Raw genomic sequence first — 18867 nt, 5'->3', positions numbered from 1 at the left:
ATTTTACGTTGGTATCAGCGTACTTCGGCTTGTACGTACTGTTTAAAAATGTAACTTTTCAAAGTCGGTTTGGGAAAATACGATGTACCTAAAGTAGTAGGTGTTTTGTCGCGGATAGAGGGGGTTCGGATAATGATATAGGGAAATAATAAACACTACAATTGCCGTGAGGCTCAGAGCAGTGTGACTAGCACTCAAATGCATGTGCCTGTCATCCCAAAGTTTTATTACGAAACCATTTAAGCACTTGCTAGTCCAGTCCTCAGGCTCTGGCATTGCCATTAGCACTTTAACTGTCTCACCAGCTTTCCCAGGCACAGCCATACACTCCATCAGTTCCAAAGGGAGGTATATAAAAATTTAACCACCACCACCAAAAATTCCTTACAAGGTGCGTGTTACCATTAATGTCCTGATGGCATTACCAATGCCCTGGCACTCTGGGGTCCCATTAAACATGTTCACAAGGTGTTTTGGTCATTTTGTGCCCAAGCTTCACCCTGCTCACTTCCTTTCTTACCAACATTTCTATCTTTTGTCTCCTTTTTAAAAGACTCTTCCATTTTTATGTGTTCATATGCTTAAAACGTCCTACCTTTCTTCTTTTTCCCGGAAATGTCTTTAGCCCCATCTCATGCAAGAAGCTGACACAGATAAGGGCAAACTAGATTTCTCCACTCCACAGATTTTTGCTTAAAAAACACACACACAACTTATCTGTTGTTTACAACATGTACACCCAAGGAGGGAAAACCCTGAAAAAATTCTTTCTCCAGAGTGTGCGCATGGAGGTGCTTTGCACACAACCGCCCCCCAACCATGCACTAAAGCTACCACTCACTGAAGTCAAGCTGTTTTTCACTTCCAAAGGGATTTGAAGTTTTTATTGGACATGTATATTGCTTGAGGCATTTTACCTCTGCTAAATGTAACATCTGGTCAGTTTTGCTTTTTATACTTAGCCACATCCGAGTTAAGACTCCATGGAGTATGGTTTTATAGTTTATCTCACTTGGCTTTCTTCGAGCTATACTAGTAAAAACATCATTCAATTGTGTTTGTTAAAAACAGATTTACATGATGAATTTTGCACCCTTTACTTAAGCTGTTAGGCTGTTTGATGTTCTGCACCGAGGGAACACACATCTTGGCAAGTTTAAGAGCAGCTCAGTTCTTATGGAGTGTGTGGAGTTTATGGTCAGAGCACCAGTAAGACCCTCTTGCACAGAGACCTCTCACACTGACTGATATCAAAGTCCCTGAAGTTCCACCATTCACTCCTTTTAATCTCTTCTATAGCAATTTTATTTATTTATTTATTTATTTATTTATTTATTTATTTGGCGGTATGCGGGCCTCACTGTTGTGGCCTCTCCCGCTGCGGAGCACAGGCTCCGGACGCGCAGGCCCAGCGGCCATGGCTCACGGGCCCAGCCGCTCCGCGGCATGTGGGATCCTTCCAAACCGGGGCACGAACCCGCGTCCCCTGCATCGACAGGTGGACTTTCAACCACTGCGCCACCAGGGAAGCCCATCTTCTATAGCAATTTTAAAGTGCTGCTATCAAGGAGAGCTAACATACAGGTCTCAAACTGATAATTCAGAATTCATTGTTTTAACTTCTGAACTTGAGAATCTAAAGCTTTCCATTGGACAGTCAGGGATCAGAAGAGTAAGAACTCTGGGTGTCTGACTAGAGGAAGAGCTTCTAGGAGAGAGAAAGGAGTAAACGTGCTGTCGTCTGTGATGACTTCACACTTCTGCCCAGGGCCAACCAGCTTACAGGAGTGACTCTGGAGTCCCAGAAACATGAGGAAATGTAGGGTTTTGTGAACTAGAAAAGCAAGTGTTAAGTCCCCAAAATGGATAACTAATAAGAACCTGCTGTATAAAAAAAAAAATTTTTTTTTTTAAAAAGTCGGGCTTCCCTGGTGGCGCAGTGGTTGAGAGTCTGCCTGCCGATGCAGGGGACACGGGTTTGTGCCCTGGTCCGGGAAGATCCCACATGCTGCGGAGCGGCTGGGCCTGTGAGCCATGGCCGCTGAGCCTGCGCGTCTGGAGCCTGTGCTCCGCAACGGGAGAGGCCACAACAGTGAGAGGTCCGCGTACCACAAAAAAAAAAAAAAAAAAAAAAGTCCCCAAAATGCAACTGCATCATTTCTAGTTTTCAACAAAAACACCCATTTTCTTCAGAAGCCAAGTCACTGTTGCAACTTTAGCATACAGCAAGCTTTGCAGACTTCATGGCCTGTTGTCAGTGTAATAGGTTTTTTGCTATTCCTCAAATTTAAAGCTAAGTGATACTTAAGTCTGTTAGGCTAAAAGGTCTTGTTTTGTATAGAAAAGCAAAATATGTGACTTTGGAGATTTAGGCATAAGGATAGAGGAAGTTGAAGCAATTGCAGATTCCAAGAATATTCCAGACCACAGCTAAGGACACTGCCTCACAAAGTTGAGCATGAAAGATACATCAACCTATTTTACTCACATTCCACCTCGTGTTAACACAGATGTTTGAAGAATAATTCTTGATTGCCTGGTGGGGAGAGAAGTTTCTGTTCCTAGCAAGCCTGATCTTCATTTTCCCCACAAATCAAGGCTAAGGGCTTGCAATTTCACACAGCAGTAACCAAAAGCCAGGCTGGAGCTTTGATCCCTTAAGAAGGTATGGTCCTGGTAGGGTTGGGGGTCACCTGACTTTTCTGGTTTCTAGCCAGAAAGACTGGAAATGGCCCTCAATTTGGCTGCAGCTTGGAAAGGGATGGTAAGAGAATTAATTTATATGATTAGGCAGAAAGTGGAGACTGATGAAGAGATTTAATATTACTTCACTACTGCCACCCCCTTAATGGTTTTCTCTTTTATTGTTTGTTATTATCTGAGGCCAAGACCCTGGTTTAGAGATAAGCAGCACCCCTGGATCCTCCTCTGATGATGTTGCACTTTCTTCTACTCACTGGTGGCAATAATTTTAACTCTATTCAGCATAGCAGTCATCGAACTGAAAAACTTCTTTCTAAACTCTGAAAAATTCTGAGTCTAAAATATGTCTGATCCCAATCGTTTTGGATAAAGGATCATACATAGATCAGAATATAAAAACCAAATACATTTTACAAAATAACATTTTCTGTCGTATGTCCCCCCCTTCTCTCCCTCTCTCTCTCTCTCTCTCTCTATATATATATATTTAATGCTGGTTGTAATCCATTAATTTTGTCATTCACAGTTTGAGAACCTCTGTCCTAGATGTCATTAGCCCTTCGGTGTTCAGTTGGAGTCAACGTTTCTAGCTCCTTGAGAGGGTCTGAAAAGTGTTAGTGCCAAGAGTTTACTGTCATTTTGAGGATAAGGGTTTTAAAAGCTATCCTTTGGGGCTTCCCTGGTGGCGCAGTGGTTGCGAGTCCGCCTGCCGATGCAGGGGACACGAGTTCGTGCCCCGGTCTGGGAATATCCCACATGCCGCGGAGCGGCTGGGCCCGTGAGCCATGGCCGCTGAGCCTGCGCGTCTGGAGCCTGTGCTCCGCAACGGGAGAGGCCACAACAGAGAGAGGCCCGCATACCGCAAAAAAAAAAAAAAAAAAGTAAAAGCTACCCTTTAAGTTTGAAGCATCTGACATATTGAGGTTACAATTCAGCCTTCAAAGGAACAAAAACATTTGGGAATGTTATTATAGGTGTCTTTCAGTGGGAACTAGAACCTAGAATTAAGGTCCCTAAGGTACTTAGTCCTGCCATCTCTAGGGAAAGCAAAAGGATTTGCTTTCAAGCCTGGTTCATGTCAGGCTCTGGGAATTGTATGTGTTGAACCATCTTTTACCCCTTTTTTTTTTTTTTTTTTTTTTTTTTTTTTGCGGTACGCGGGCCTCTCACTGTTGTGGCCTTTCCCGTTGCGGAGCACAGGCTCCGGACGCGCAGGCTCAGCGGCCATGGCTCACGGGCCCAGCCGTTCCGCGGCATGTGGGATCTTCCCGGACCGGGGCACGAACCCGTGTCCCCTGCATTCGCAGGCGGACTCTCAACCACTGCGCCACCAGGGAAGCCCTTTTACCCCTTTTAAACACCAGAGGCAAGACAACCGCATTTTAGACATAATAGAGACACTCATTTATCAGATTTACTAAAAATCAAAATATATCCAGTTTTGACAGTGTAACAGGAAGTAAATTTGCCAACAGTACTATTCTTCTCTCTCCACTCCTACTTTGTGTCTTAAAAGGCAAATCATACTTGCGGGAAGATGCCTGAAGGGGAACCAAGTCTGTGATGGTGGCCAGAGATAAGTGAGAGTCAGATCAATGACACCTAGGGTGGTGACTGTCAGGGTTTACTGATGGGGAGGTTGAGAGTTAGTGGGAGGCAGGACGTTCAGGTTTTAAACCAGGAAAATCCCAGCAAAATGAGTTGGTCACCATAACACATCTTTCTTTCGTGGTTATGGGGAAGTTTGAGAAAGTTTCTTTATGCTTAAAGGGGAAGAAAGTTTTCCCAATAAAACCCAGTAATTTAAAGGAAAACATGAATCAAAATCTATGACTGAAAAGAAGACAGATTTTTAAAGTCAGAATTATGAAATTGGATCCATTTGTTTAAAAAAACACAAACCTGAAGTTCCAAAAAGAATGGTGACGGAAGGACCTCCCTGGCGGTCCAGTGGCTAAGACTCCATGCTCCGCTGCAGGGGGTATGGGTTTTAAGGTAGTGTAGTTTAATTTTGTATGTAGCTGAATAGGACTAAGGTTGTAGAATGGGATAGAAAAAGAACATTGGACACAGGGAGGACATGCCCCAGGTATTCCAGTCAGGACGCTGGGGGCTTTATCTGATCTCCTTTAATTAATCCTCACAACAATCTTATGAGGTGCATGGTGTTTATAGATAATCTTAATCTTAGATATAAACTTAACTGTTCATTCTAAAGAGCCAGAAGTTATTCCCATCCACTAAATTTTGGGACTGGAAATGATTAAAAGTACCGCCATTCCTTTTACTGGGTGACAACTTATTAAAAAAAAACCAAAACATAAGAAAACCAACCAAGGTTGGTCTCTAGCAAATTCTACTAAATTGAGAGAATACGGCAACTTTCAAAAAGTTCTTTCACCCATTTGCCCAGAGAAGGTTTGTCTGGATTAATTTGTCACAGGACATGTTTAAATTCTACTTTTGCATATGAAACGGACTCTCACCATACCTGCCACTCTTTCTTCACTTTTCAAATACACCCTGCATCCCCCCTACCACAGAGCCTTTGCACTCATGATCCCTTCTACTTGAACCCACCCCCTTAACTATTTAATTCTTTAGATTCCTCAGTTTGAAATTCTCTTCCTGAGGGACGCATCCCCTAACCCCCCAGTTTACACAGGGCACCCATTATATGCTCTCATAGCACTGTATTTTCAAAACATGTGCCATTTGTAATGCCACATTTGTGTGTCCAACCAACACCTTGCAGTTTAAAAATATTTTTAAAATCTCAGAGGACTTCCCTGGTGGCCCGGTGGTTAAGACTTCGCGTTTCCACTGCAGGGGGCGTGGGTTTGATCCCTGTTCAGGGAAGTTCCGAATGCCACGTGGTGTGGCCAAAAAAACCAAAAGAACAAAGAAGATGTGAAAAAGGTTGTAACAGGACTGAAACTTAAAAAAAAAAAAAACTGAAAATATAAATTGTTCTCTAAACTGTTTGGTAAATCAGGTTATTTTCACCATTCCACAGTGGTCTCAACCCTGGCTCATATTAGTATCACCTAGGCAACTTTTTAAAAAAAAATGATGCCAAGGTTTCATCCTCAGAGAGTCTGAAATAACTGGTCTGGGGTGGAGTCCCAGGATTTGTGTTTTTGAAAACTCCCAGGTGATTCTAACACACAACAATGCTGGGCCCCGTTATTCTATGTTCTAGGAAGCAATTAAGATAGGACAACCATTAGAGCTTTGGCAAAGATAGTTAGTTTCCTAGGACTTCAGGTCAGAAGACGTATTTTGATTAACAAGAGGTAAATATTTCAGAAGAGTCAGAAAGAAAATCATCGGTAGAACAAGTTCAACTGCTGGATGGTCATTTGTTTTGAAAATTTCAGAAAATCTTGATATTCTTACTTCTTCGAAAAGTTTAATATCCTATTTCACCAAGACTTAATTCACTGTTAAGCTTGGTAAACAGTATTTAAAGTGATTCTGGATGTGCTCATATGGTTGGCATGAGTGAACCCTTTTTAGAGAGGACGGTGGGGGCCCATACAAGTGAGAGTGAACAAATTAGCAGTAAACAGTAGCATTAGCATCAGAACACAAGTCTCCTAGCTCTAGTCAAGATCTCTTTTCCACTACAGCATACAACTTCTTCCTATATGAACTCTTGCTATCCACTCAGGTAACATGTTTTTTACTCAGCTGGTTCCTTCGATGGCCTAACTTGTTTAACTCTTTCATGTTTCCTGAATAAATGTAAGACACCACATTTACCTCGAAGTACTACTACTTTACTTGCATCTCATCAAGTTTTGATATGCAGTACAATGGTTTCCATTGCCAGTTAACTTCTGGTTATTTAGCAATTTCCATTATTATAATTTAATTGAGTTAGTCTCTCAGGTAAGATTTTAACACTGTACTATATGGTACTTTAGTAGACTGTCTGAATATTGCTAGCTAAGGGAAAGTTAAAACAAATTATCATAATAGGGAAAGAGAGGGAATAGTTCTAATCCTTTTTTCTTGTTACATAGGGTGAGCAAAAGCATAATTGTAATGTCTATAGGGTGAAGTCTTTTGGGTACCAGAGTTATCACATAAAAAATAAAGCAGTATTTGTAAAAAGTCAGTGTTCCTGTGAAACTGGCAAGAGCTCACATTCAGAATAAAAAAAAAAAAAAAAGTTTACAGTGCTGGCAGAACTAGAAGCAGAGAAACCCCAGTAGTAATGAGCTCACCCAGTGCCCAGATCTTGGTTTCTAAATACTATTCTCCTAAAAGAAACCAAGGCTCCTTGAAGAAATGACGGACTCTATGACTAGGGCAGGAAAAATACAAAAATACAAGATACTCCAGTGGCATCTTGTACTGTCACAAAGTAAGTGCTCTAAAAACAAACAGATGAAGAAATGTCGAAGAGACACATAAATCTACTTGAAAGAGCTCCCAGGGCCAAAGCGGGAACAATCTGGGTGACAAAATAATGTGGTATTGGATTATAACTCAAAGTGTAAGATAAATATACATGAATCTGCACTGATATATATGTATATATATAATATAGTTATACATATGTGTGTGTGTGTGTGTGTGTGTATTTACACACGACTTAATAAAGAAACAAATAGAAGAGACAAATCTTTCTTGCAGGAGAATTCGAAATAATAAGGAGGTATCTCCAACTCCAGGAAGGAAGTGGAGCTTAATTCTCTCCTATTCCACCCTCCCTCGCCCAATGTGGGCTAGACTTAGTGACTAGCTTCCAAATAGACCAAAGTAAGAAAGGGGGAAAAGAAAAACAACTTTAGAGTGGAGACCTAACAAACACCACCGTAACCATGTAATCAAGGTTAAACATCACCAGTGACGTCATGGGGGCATCACATACCCCCTGATATAAGGAGGGCACTTCACTTAAAAGGTATTTTTACGGGCTTCCCTGGTGGCGCAGTGGTTGAGAGTCCGCCTGTCGATGCAAGGGGACACGGGTTCATGCCCCAGTCCGGGAAGATCCCACATGCCGCGGAGCGGCTGGGCCCATGAGCCATGGCCACTGAGCCTGCACGTCCAGAGCCTGTGCTCCGCAACCGGAGAGGCCACAACAGTGAGAGGCCCGCGTACCGCAAAAAAAAAAAAAAAAAAAAAAGGTATTTTTACCCCAAACTCTAATCATGAGAAAAACACCCGAATTGAGGGACATTCTACAAAGTACCTGACCAGTACTGTCAAGGCCATGACAAACAAGGAAAGATTAAAAAACTGTCAAAGGCCAGAGGACACTAAGAATACATGGTGACTAAACGCAATGTGGTATCCTGGATTGCATCCAGGACTACAAACAGGACAAAAGGGACAGTAGTGATAAAGTCTGGAGTTAACAGCAATGCACCAATGCTGGTTCCTTAGTTTTGATAAATGTCCTCTGGTAGTGTAAGACATTAATATGGAATTGAGTGAAGTGTATATGGAACTCTCTCTACTAAATTTGAAACTCCCCCATAGAGTAAAATTATTTCAAAATAAAACATTTTTTAAAAGTTTGGCACATGGGTCTCTGCAGCTTTTTTTCTTTGATATGCTAAGTCATTTCATGATTTGGTAAGACAAAATGATGTCTTCCTTTTGTTTTGGGTCGGGGGGATGGTTGGTAGTTCCATTAACATATAATCATTTTTCCCTCTGAGGGATACATGTGATATTTGAAGCTAGTAAGCATATAGTGTATCTCTCCCTAAACTACTGGAGGATGTGGAGACTTAGAGCTCAAGTTTATTGAACAGGAAAAGTAATCTTCTATAAGACTAAAAAACTGGGACTAACGAGTAGTAGGGGCTGTTTCAAGGCATGTTTATTCCTTAATGAGTAATTTTACTTTCATGACAAGTAAGAAGCCTCAACAGTCACTATGTCCAAATGTGCCTCAAGGGAGAGGACAAATAAAACCTCAGACTCCAAGTCAAGCTACATCTTAACTTTTCTAGGGTACACTGTAGTAGCCTCTAATTCATGCAGGAATTTCAGCCCCATGGAAAAGTTATTCAAGTAGCAATAAATGAGAGGTCAAAAATGACCAGACCCTAGTTGCCAGTGCTAGGATGTCAGATATCCCAGGTCACATACATCAAGTTCACAGAGTGACAAAAGGAAATTCTCAGGAACTTGTTCAGAATTAGCTGATGGTTGTAAACATATTTCCAAGTTATACCTAAAGAAGTGACAGAGAACAAAAAGTCAAAAACAGGGGAAAATCAGGGTCTTAAACCTTGCTGTCAGGTCCCTGATGTTGCAAACACCTGTGAGGTTTGATCATTTGCTAAATGTTGGATTGGAGCAATGCAATGTATGATTTCATCTAAATGAATCTACAGAAACAAAAAATAGAATAAGTGGCTCTAAGAGGCTGAGGAGAGTAGAGAATGAGGAGAGGCTACTAAAGGATATGTGCTTCTTTTTGGCATGATGAAAATGCTCTGACATTAGAAAGTGGTGATGGTTGCACAACTGTGAATATAGTAAATTTGGGGTGAATTTTATAGTATGTGAAATATATCTCAATAAGAAAAAAAGCAACACAAAAATAAAGGAATGCAAAATGTTCTTCTCTCCAAAATGGGGAATGCAGGAGTGCATAAGGGCCAATGGATGGTCAAAACTGAAAAACTGGATCCCTACATTTTTTTTTTTTAAAGTAATAAAACTTAAGGGAGTTCCGGTAGTCTAGTGGTTAGGATTCAGCACTTTCGCTGCTGTGGCTTGGGCTCAGTCCCTGGTCTGGGAACTGGGATCCTGCAAGCTGCACGGCACGGCCAAAAAAAGAAAAAAAAAAAAAAGAATAAAACTTAAGTAATGATAACACAGAATTACAGCCAATAGCCCAAGACTACTTTTTCTAGCTTAGAATCCTTTTCACTGGATCAATTTTCCTTTTGACTGGATCAAGTTCACAGAGTGATAAAAGGAAATTCTCCTTGAATGGAGCCATTTGAAACAAAAAGATGTCAAAAACCCCAGAATGATAACTTGTTTGAAGAGTGGTCCTAGACCAGATAAAACTGTCTTTGGGTTAATTGTTGTAAATAATCTAGATTGTATTTTGAAATATATTAAAAAAGACAAAAACCAAATCAAAGATCTGCCAGCGTAACAAGCGGCAGACAGGTCTCGGGGGGATAGTGCACTGACGTAGCAATGTAAAATTCTAGCTTGCTTTTTTTCTTTTTTCCATGAAAAATGTGACCTCCATGTTGAGTAAAGATTGTTTTGTTCACTGTTTTATTCCCTGCACTTAGAACACAGTAAATGCTCAGTAAATATTTGTTGAATGAACCAAGTTCATGATGCAGCCATGAACAGGCTTGCTGGTCTTTGTAAGAATCTAAGATGGGTTTATTTTGAAAACTGGCATCATGTTCTTTTTCTAGAAAGGGAAAAACTCTCATTTAAACTTACTGCGTAGCTATAAGTTAGCTGGTTTGAATACAGGCATAAAGCACCTTAAGCAGTGAACTAAACCTTAATTAATGAACCTCTTCCCAAAGTTCAAATGGGTGAAAGAGCTTTTGTGACAGCTTGAAGGGGTTGCAGCCATGTCAATGCTGGCCACGTCACCTATTACTTTAAACCAAAAACAACCAAACCTTGCTTTCCAGTGAGAAAACTGTGAGGGAAATCCAAAAGGGAGGGGATATATGTGTATGTATGGCTGATCCATTTTGCTGTTTAGTAGAAGCTAACACAACATTGTAAAGCAACTATATGCCAATCAAAATTAATTAAAAAAATAAAAAATAAAACAGAAGAACAAAAAAGGAAACTGTGAACAGGGTAAGATTCATGACCGTGTTTTGCATTTCAGCTGGTGTAAGTGTGGATCAATTCTCCCACTTTGCTCTTATTTTGCCATTAGGTAATCTTGCTAATCCCATCTAACGTTCTGTGCACAAAGCAACAAGTTACCCATAAATTACTTTGTAGTCTCCTCATCACACTTCACACTTATAGGTGAGATTTCAAACACTATTTCTGTTACTGTACTATAGACGTTTATAGCTGAAGGTTTTTCCAACCCTTGAATTATTTTCCCCCCAATATTATTCTCTTTCCTCCAATCCTTACACTTGTCCACATCTAAAATACCCATGAATAGGCCATCACTACTACCTGAAGTTCCGTCCCGGCTAGACCCCTGCAAAGGAGAGCCACGGATTTCCAAGAGGCAGTCACCACCTTGCTTCTCCATCCCCACCCACCACCCTTCACCCCTGTGAGTGAGTGCTGCATCAGACACCTAAAACTGCATCAGTCAGGAGATTCCTGGATCAGAATCCTCTGCACTTTTGATTCTGGCAGCTGTTAAAAACTCAATATAACACAGAATCAAGTTGCTTCTTCCAACTGAGGGTTCCCAGGCAGAGCCTGCAGCCAGACCCTGACACTTTTCAGGCCGCATCTCTGATGAGAGCTGCTGTCATACGCCTGTCACAAGACTTTCAGGATTTTGTTCTTCGAGAACAGCTTTCCACCCTGTGCAGTGGGCTCATGTAGTGGGATCCTGTATTGTGTTCAACTACATTCTAAAGAAGAGTTTTTTATTGCTATGGACAATTTTGTTCTTGTGCATCACAAGTCTTGCCAAGTCTCTTAATGTGAATACTTCTTCAGGGATGGAAGCTAGAAAACTCTTTGGTTAGCCAGATACAAAATACAAGACTGCTTATTTGGGAGCAGCATGGCTTTCTTCATAATACATTTTGTAGGGTGACGGCCTACAAACAATTGAAATGGGAAGCCACCTGTAGAGACTACAATTTCATCAAAGAAGAAAAAAAACAAAAGCACAGTACAGCACTCCAATATCTGTCGGAGAAACAGAGGCCCAAACCACAGTTCGTTTTATACTCACCAGAATGGCTTGAGTGAAGTTGAAGTTGGGAAAAATGTGATTTTCACACATGGTATTGGTTTGGTTTTAGACCCCACACCCACTTTTTAAAAAGTGTAATTTAGCTTTGGTTTCTTTCATTTTTTAGAAGACATCTTTGGGTTTCTTAAGCACTGGCAGCAATGATGATTTTAAAAATCAGTGGTAGTGGTAGTATCAAATTGAATTAGTGTCCCTAATCCAAATACATAGAGTGGAACACGTGGTTATTTAAAATAATGCTGTTAGGTTTGTTCCTACCATGAATGCATTTCTAGTTGGTGTTGGAAAGAAGCATCCCCTGGACTTCAGGGAAGCTCTCCCACCCAAGCACAAGTGTCCTCCTTTACCCACAAAGTAGCTTGCCTTTTCCAACTGCAGACACACAGGCAGGTAGGCAGGCAGGCAGGCAGACAGACAGACAGACACACACACACACACACACACACACACACACACTCTCTCTCTCTCTCTCACTCTCTCTCCTACTTCAGAAGTGATTTTGATTAGACAGCGAGAAGCCAGACAGCACCTCCCAGAGATGGGCGCAACATGCAGCAGCTGTCAAAAGGAGAAGTCACTTTACTTTCTTTTAAACTTGCAATGTTTGTCTTTATTTTGTTCTTTATATTTTGAAAGTGAAAAGAAATAGTATTGAGTCAATTTCTTTTTGTTTTTTTAAATATTTGTTCTATGTATTTACAAGCCTTAAAGTTGCTCTAAAGATTTCAAAAGTATTAAGAGTACTTTTCCCAGGGTAGCACTTTTTTTTTAAACAATTCTTGGAGTTCTCTGGTCCACAGCATTTCCTTCTGTTCCAAGGTTATGTATGTTTTGATTACTATTTTGATTTTTTTATTTTCTGAAGCAAGCTGAGAGGCAGGCAGAAAGATTTGATGCCAAAAAAAAAAAAAATCTTTCTTACCTTGTTCACCCCAAACCTTCTTAAATCTGGACTAAATACTATGCTTTAAAACAAACGTGAGGTGCATCTGAAGGGGAGGGAAATTTATTTCTCTGCTTTTCTATTATACAAGTTGTTTACAGAAACTGCAAATTAAAAAATTACACTGGCATTTGCAGTCCTTAAAATAAATTAAAAGTTCTCAACTTTTTTTTTTTTTGCTAAACAGATGTTTTTTTTTTAAAGTATGAGTCCTCGTTTAAAAAGAAAAGATTAAAACAGAAAATACTTTCTATAAATAATACATGTATTTTGGTTTTAGTGCTCCCGCCCTCAGGTTTGAAGTTTACTTTTTTCCAGTACCTTTTTCCTCCATGATCACCTTTCTTTCTCTTTCCCCTCTCCCACTCGTGCACACGTGGGGGTTTCTGCGAGAATTGGCCTTGCTGCACTGTGATTGGCGAAGACGTGACACTTTTTATAAAAATACTTAAATTGTTTCTTTTGTTTCATTTTGTGTATTTGAAGTTTTAGTTATCCTCAGACTCCTCTTCTGCTTCCCGCAGCCATGTGAAGAATGCTGTGACGGATTTCAGGGCCACACCCTTCCCATTCTGCTCTGCGGGGTCCTTGCTGCTTTCCCATTTGTAGAAGGCATCCTCAGAGATCACCTCCTCGTCATACAGGCAATCGAAAAACATCCGTAGCAAATCTGCAAGGAGGTGAAAATAAACCATCAATTCTGGGGGCACTGTAGCTGCGAGAAGACCGTATTTCCAAGCAGTGAATGGATGCACATGAACTCCCCAGGATAAGAGCATCCATGACACTTCATTACACCCCCTCTTGATAGCATAAGAGCAAAACCATTTGTCTAAAGAGTGGGAAAATTTAAGCAGTCTAAACTGTTTCCTATTCCTATTATTTTGTTCAATTTGAACTGTTTTCTGATATTGCTGAGTTGTTTGATATCATGTAGTTTTCACCCTAAACACTTAAAAATTAAATACAAGAATACTTTTTTTTACTTTCTTCTTTATACATTTTGTTTGAAATTTTACAATAAAAATATATTATTTTTACAAATTTTGAGAGGAAAAGGCAGAATGTACTTTTGCCCCCTCTAATGTTGTTTTCAAAATGAAAAGAGTAATAATTCATATGAAAAAAATGGGTAAAAACTATCTCATCTGGATTTTATCCAGTGAAACGACAGTCGTTGGTTATTGTTTTCAATGCCCAGATGATCTGGGCAATTTTAATCCTCTGTTTTGCTCTCACAGTGGAAACTTAGCTTATATTATTGTTCAAAAAAGAGAGATTTATAGATAGAATGTCTCCTCGGTTACACCCTGAGGATTGTTTCAATCTTTTCCTTTATCTCCCAGAGGGATTTAATAGCACTAGCCAAGAAGGAAAACTCTGAAAAAGCTACAACCTAAGGAAATGCCAAAGAACTACTTCAGTGCTATCTCTAAAATAGCCAAGTATCTACTAACCACTTTCACAAGTTTCAACTGAATTTTCAAGATTTAATACAATTCAGTTAATTTACCAGCATCACTAAGACTCTGGTGTTCAGGTTACCTTATTTGTCTGGTTAGCCAGTATTAATCATAACTCTTAACTGAAAATTAGTCTAACCTGGCTTAATGTCTTTGTTGGGTATCTGAGGATTCTGAAGAGTATCATCCTCTTTCATTATTAAGACCTGTGTCAAAGAAGGTGAAAAACTGTACTGCACATATGCTAATGCCAAGATGCCCTAGACCTGCGTTGTCCAATGGGGTAGCCACTAACCACATGTGGCTATTTACATTTAAATTAAGTGAAATTTATTTCCTCAGTCACAGTAGCCACATTTAAGTGCTCAACGGACATATGTGGCTCATGGTTACCATACTGCATGACAGAGATACATTTCCATCATTGCAGAGAGTCTATTAGACAGACCTGCCCTAGAATGAGGATTAAATCTCTAATATAAACTAGTGTTCTTGTTATCATTTTCTCACAAAAGTCAAACACTTAAAAACGTTCAGGTCTATTAAAGTTATTGGTTATCTGAGTTTTTGTAATTAGTGATTCTTCTATTATCCACTGTTCAAGCCCATCCAACCATCTCTCATGTCTTGGCCTGGATAAATCTCACCCTCTGGTTGGGTTAATTGTAGCAAGAGGTAAACTTACTGGCAGGTTGATCAAGTTTTACTATTGATGCTTGTAGTGCATAAAGTGCTTGCAGTTCCTTCTCCGTATCTGAGTCTAGGTACTTGATTAAGATCGGCACTCTCTGCTTGATAACAGCAGTGTCTACTCGGAAGGTAGAACAGTCGGCTGGAGGTGATAGAAGAACTGAGCATTAACACACAGAGCCATTTTCAATTTTCTGAGTTGATAAGACACACATGACTCTGCAAGGAAAGAGGAAGCAAGGGGGTCCAAGGCAAAGACTTTGAAACCCAAAATTTTCTGAAATTCTTAATGGGATATTCTCCCTGAAACAAACAAACAAAAATATAGAGGGGGGGCGGATATATTTAGAGTGCTGGGTTCCCTCGAGAGCAGCATACTCAGTCCTTTATCTTTAATCGTAATGAAACAGGGACAGTGGTTTCATAACATTTCAAACTACAAAAGGAATTAGAAAGGAAATTAAAGTGATAGTTCATATAAAATCTTTTCACAAGGGTAAAAGAATTAGAACCATTTTCTTATTACTATCAGGATGAGGACTAACTGTGACAGTGGCAAACAACACATTTAATCTGAGCCTTCTGAGGGAAAGGCACAGTAAAAAAAGGGCTAAGAAAAGCATGCTCAGGGCCTAGAAGCATGAGTGGTTTTTTGTTTTTGTTTTTTAGCTTTATTGATCTTTGCTATTGTTTTTTTTGTTTCTATTTCATTTATTTCTGCTCTGATCTTTATGATTTCTTTCCTTCTACTAACTTTGGGTTTTGTTTGTTCTTCTTTCTCTAGTTCCTTTAGGTGTAAGATTAGATGGTTTATTTGAGATTTTTCTTGTTTCTTGAGGTAGGATTGTATTGCTATAAATTTCCCTCTTAAAACTGCTTTTGCTGCATCCCATAGGTTTTGGGATCGTCGTGTTTTCGTTGTCATTTGTCTCTAGGTACTTTTTTGATTTCCTCTTTGATTTCTTCAATGATCTTTGGTTATTTAGTAACGTATTGTTTAACCTCTATGTGTTTGTGTTTTTTATGTTTTTTTCCCTGTAACTGACTTCTAATCTCATAGCATTGTGGTCGGAAAAGTTGCTCGATATGATTTCAATTTTCTTAAATTTACCGAGGCTTGATCTGTGACCCAAGATGTGATCTATCCTGGAGAATGTACTGTGTGCACTTGAGAAGAAAGTGTAATCTGCTGTTTTCGGATGGAATCTCCTATAAGTATCAATTAAATCTATCTGGTCTATTGTGTCATTTAAAACCTGTGTTTCCTTATTAATTTTCTGTCTGGATGATCTGTCCATTGGTTTAGGTGAGGTGTTAAAGTCCCCCGCTATTACTGTGTTACTGTTGATTTCCTCTTTTACAGCTGTTAGCAGTTGCCTTATGTATTGAGCCCTTGAACATTATGTGGTGTCCTTGTCTCTTGTAACATTCTTTATTTTAAAGTCTATTTTATCTGATATGAGTATTGCTACTCCAGCTTTCTTTTGATGTCCATTTCCATGGAATATCTTTTTCCATCCCCTTTCAGTCTGTATGTGTCCCTAGGTCTGAAGTGGGTCTTTTGTAGACAGCATATAGATGGGTCTTGTTTTTGTATCCATTCAGCAAACCTGTGTCTTTTGGTTGGAGCATTTAATCCATTCACATTTAAGGTAATTATGGATATGTATGTTCCTATTACCATCTTCTCAATTGTTTCGGGTTTGTTTTTGTAGGTCCTTTTCTTCTCTTGTGTTTCCCACTTAGAGAAGTTCCTTTAGCATTTGTTGTAGAGCTGGTTTGGTGGTGCTGAATTCTCTTAGCTTTTGCTTGTCTGTAAAGTTTTTGATTTTTCCAGCGAATCTGAATGAGATCCTTGCCGGGTAGAGTAATCTTGGTTGTAGGTTCTTCCCTTTCATCACTTTAAATATATTGTGCCACTCCCTTCTGGCTTGTAGAGTTTCTGTTGAGAAATCAGTTGTTAACCTTACGGGAGTTCACTTGTATGTTATCTGTCATTTTTCCCTTGTTGCTTTCAATAATTTTTGTTTGTCTTTAATTTTTGTCAATTTGATTACTATGCGTCTCGGTGTGTTTCTCCTTGGGTTTATCCTGCCTGGGACTCTCTGCGCTTTCTGGACTTGGGTGGCTATTTCCTTTCCCATGTTAGGGAAGTTTTCGACTATAATCTCTTCAAATATTTTCTCAGGTCCTTTCTCTCTTCTCCTTCTGGGACCCCTATAATGCGAATGTTGTTGCGTTTAATGCTATCCCAGAGATCTCTTAGGCTGTCTTCATTTCTTTTCATTCTTTTTTCTTTATTCTGTTCCGTGGCAGTGAATTCCACCATTCTGTCTTCCAGGTCTCTTATCCGTTCTTCTGTCTCAGTTATTGTTCTATTGATTCCTTCTAGTGTATTTTTCATTTCAGTTATTGTATTGTTCATCTCTGTTTGTTTGTCTTTAATTCTTCTAGGTGTTTGTTCTTTAATTCTTCTAGGTGTTTGTTAAACATTTCTTGCATCTTCTCGATCTTTGCCTCCATTCTTTTTCCGAGGTTCTGGATCATCTTCACTATCATTATTCTGAATTCTTTTTCTGGAAGGTTGCCTATCTCCACTTCATTTAGTTGTTTTTCTGGGGTTTTATCTTGTTCTTTCATCTGGTACATAGTCCTCTGCCTTTTCATTTTGTCTATCTTTCTGTGAATGTGGTTTTCATTCCACAGGCTGCAGAACTGTAGTTCTTCTTGCTTCTGCTGTCTGCCCTCTAGTGGATGAGACTATCTAAGAGGCTTGTGCAAGCTTAAGCATGCAGTTTTATTTCCTCTGTAAGTTAGCACCGGGACACAATCTTGTTTTTAAAAGCAGCTTCTATACTTTACAACTCTGATATTAAAACACCAAAGTCTTATGGTTCTACAGATACTGAAAATTATTTTAAAAATTTTAATGAAGACTTCCCACTTAGCTTGTTATTTTCCTTGGTAAAGAACTAACATTGAAAAAACATTCATCTGAAAAAATGTTCGTCTGAGAGAAAATCTTAAACTCTGAAGCTATCTCTATAATGATAAAGACAGACCTGAAATTCTGAACAACTTTTGAGCTGACAGATTTCTTTTTTTTTTCTACTTCAGTGACAGAAATGTGGATTTCTATCTGAGACTAAGTGGATGATCTCATCAAGTACTGTTAAAAACTATATGCAGCTTGGAACATTTAGGTTTTCTACCAATCTGAATCCTATCCACCTATGTCTTATCATATAAAGTCAACATAAAGCAGGAGAAATAATTGCTATTTTCTTTCCTCATATATGTATTTACATATAATGGCTTTTCTGTTGAGATTAGCCCTTCATTGATATTAAATAAGAATATTCAAACTGTTCTTTAGAACTCTTCAATGCAAGACAGGAGGCTTTGAATGTTGGAGGTGAAAAGTAAAGGAAAAGTCACATGTAGCAGAGTATAAAACAACCCAAGGATCATGCACCAACTTCCTGTTGAACTGAGGAACACAAGGCATGCAGCAACTGCTCACATCTGGGCTCTCTGCAGGCAGAGCAGCTATTCATCCCCCTGCCCGAGACAGCCAGGCATTACAGACAGACATGGTATCCATCTGGCACAGAAACTGAGCTTTACAGGGAAAGTTTGGAGGGCAATATAAACTCTGACCCATATCATCTCATCAGTAGTTGACATACGGGGGATTTCAGGTGTTAAGAGCTGCCTTCAGAAATATTACTTACCTATAATAGCTGCTTTACAAACAGCTGTCATTAAAGCTCTAAGGAATGTAGGTGAACTCATCTGGCTTTCATCTAGGTTAGCCTGGAATCAAAAGTAAATAGAATAGTTAAAGGTACCCTTGCACACCAGAGAAATTATTTTCCCCTAAACCTGGCTTTGTCTGGCCCTAAGGGCAGACGGGATCATGCTCAACTTTCTTGTAAAAATTAGTCTTCTAATTCACCAGAAAATACTGGGGCTATCGCCAGTTCTGTCCGAAAATGCTCTCAGTAGCAGTATTTCATTTTCAGAGAGCTTACTATCCCCTATCCTTTGCTCATTCAGTTAAACAGTGCTGTGTACTATATACATTCAGAAACGTAACCATTTAAAAGCATTTTCCCTTCTCAATAAATAAGGCATACTAAGATGATCTA

The 18867-nt window shown here is 39.5% G+C and overlaps 1 protein-coding gene across 14 annotated transcripts in view; it reads right to left on the bottom strand.

Annotated features, from left to right (window-relative positions):
- Positions 1 to 12222: 12222 nt before the first annotated feature.
- EIF4G3 (eukaryotic translation initiation factor 4 gamma 3) overlaps positions 12223 to 18867 on the bottom strand; it is a 367019-nt gene continuing 360374 nt past the window's right edge. For all 14 annotated transcript variants that reach the window (XM_082654532.1, XM_082654527.1, XM_082654535.1 and 11 more), the window contains 3 exons: positions 18451 to 18532; positions 14712 to 14858; positions 12223 to 13233 (listed from right to left, as the gene is read on the bottom strand). In XM_082654532.1, coding sequence (XP_082510658.1) covers positions 13052 to 13233; positions 14712 to 14858; positions 18451 to 18532 — 411 coding nt within the window. In that variant the 3' untranslated portion in view covers positions 12223 to 13051. The remainder of the gene's footprint in view (positions 13234 to 14711; positions 14859 to 18450; positions 18533 to 18867) is intronic.

The sequence above is a fragment of the Grampus griseus genome (assembly GCF_964374135.1).
Source record: "Grampus griseus genome assembly, chromosome: 1".
Taxonomy (NCBI): domain Eukaryota; kingdom Metazoa; phylum Chordata; class Mammalia; order Artiodactyla; family Delphinidae; genus Grampus; species Grampus griseus.
Note: the sequence above shows the minus strand (reverse complement) of the source record. Positions and strands in the feature narration are given on the sequence as shown.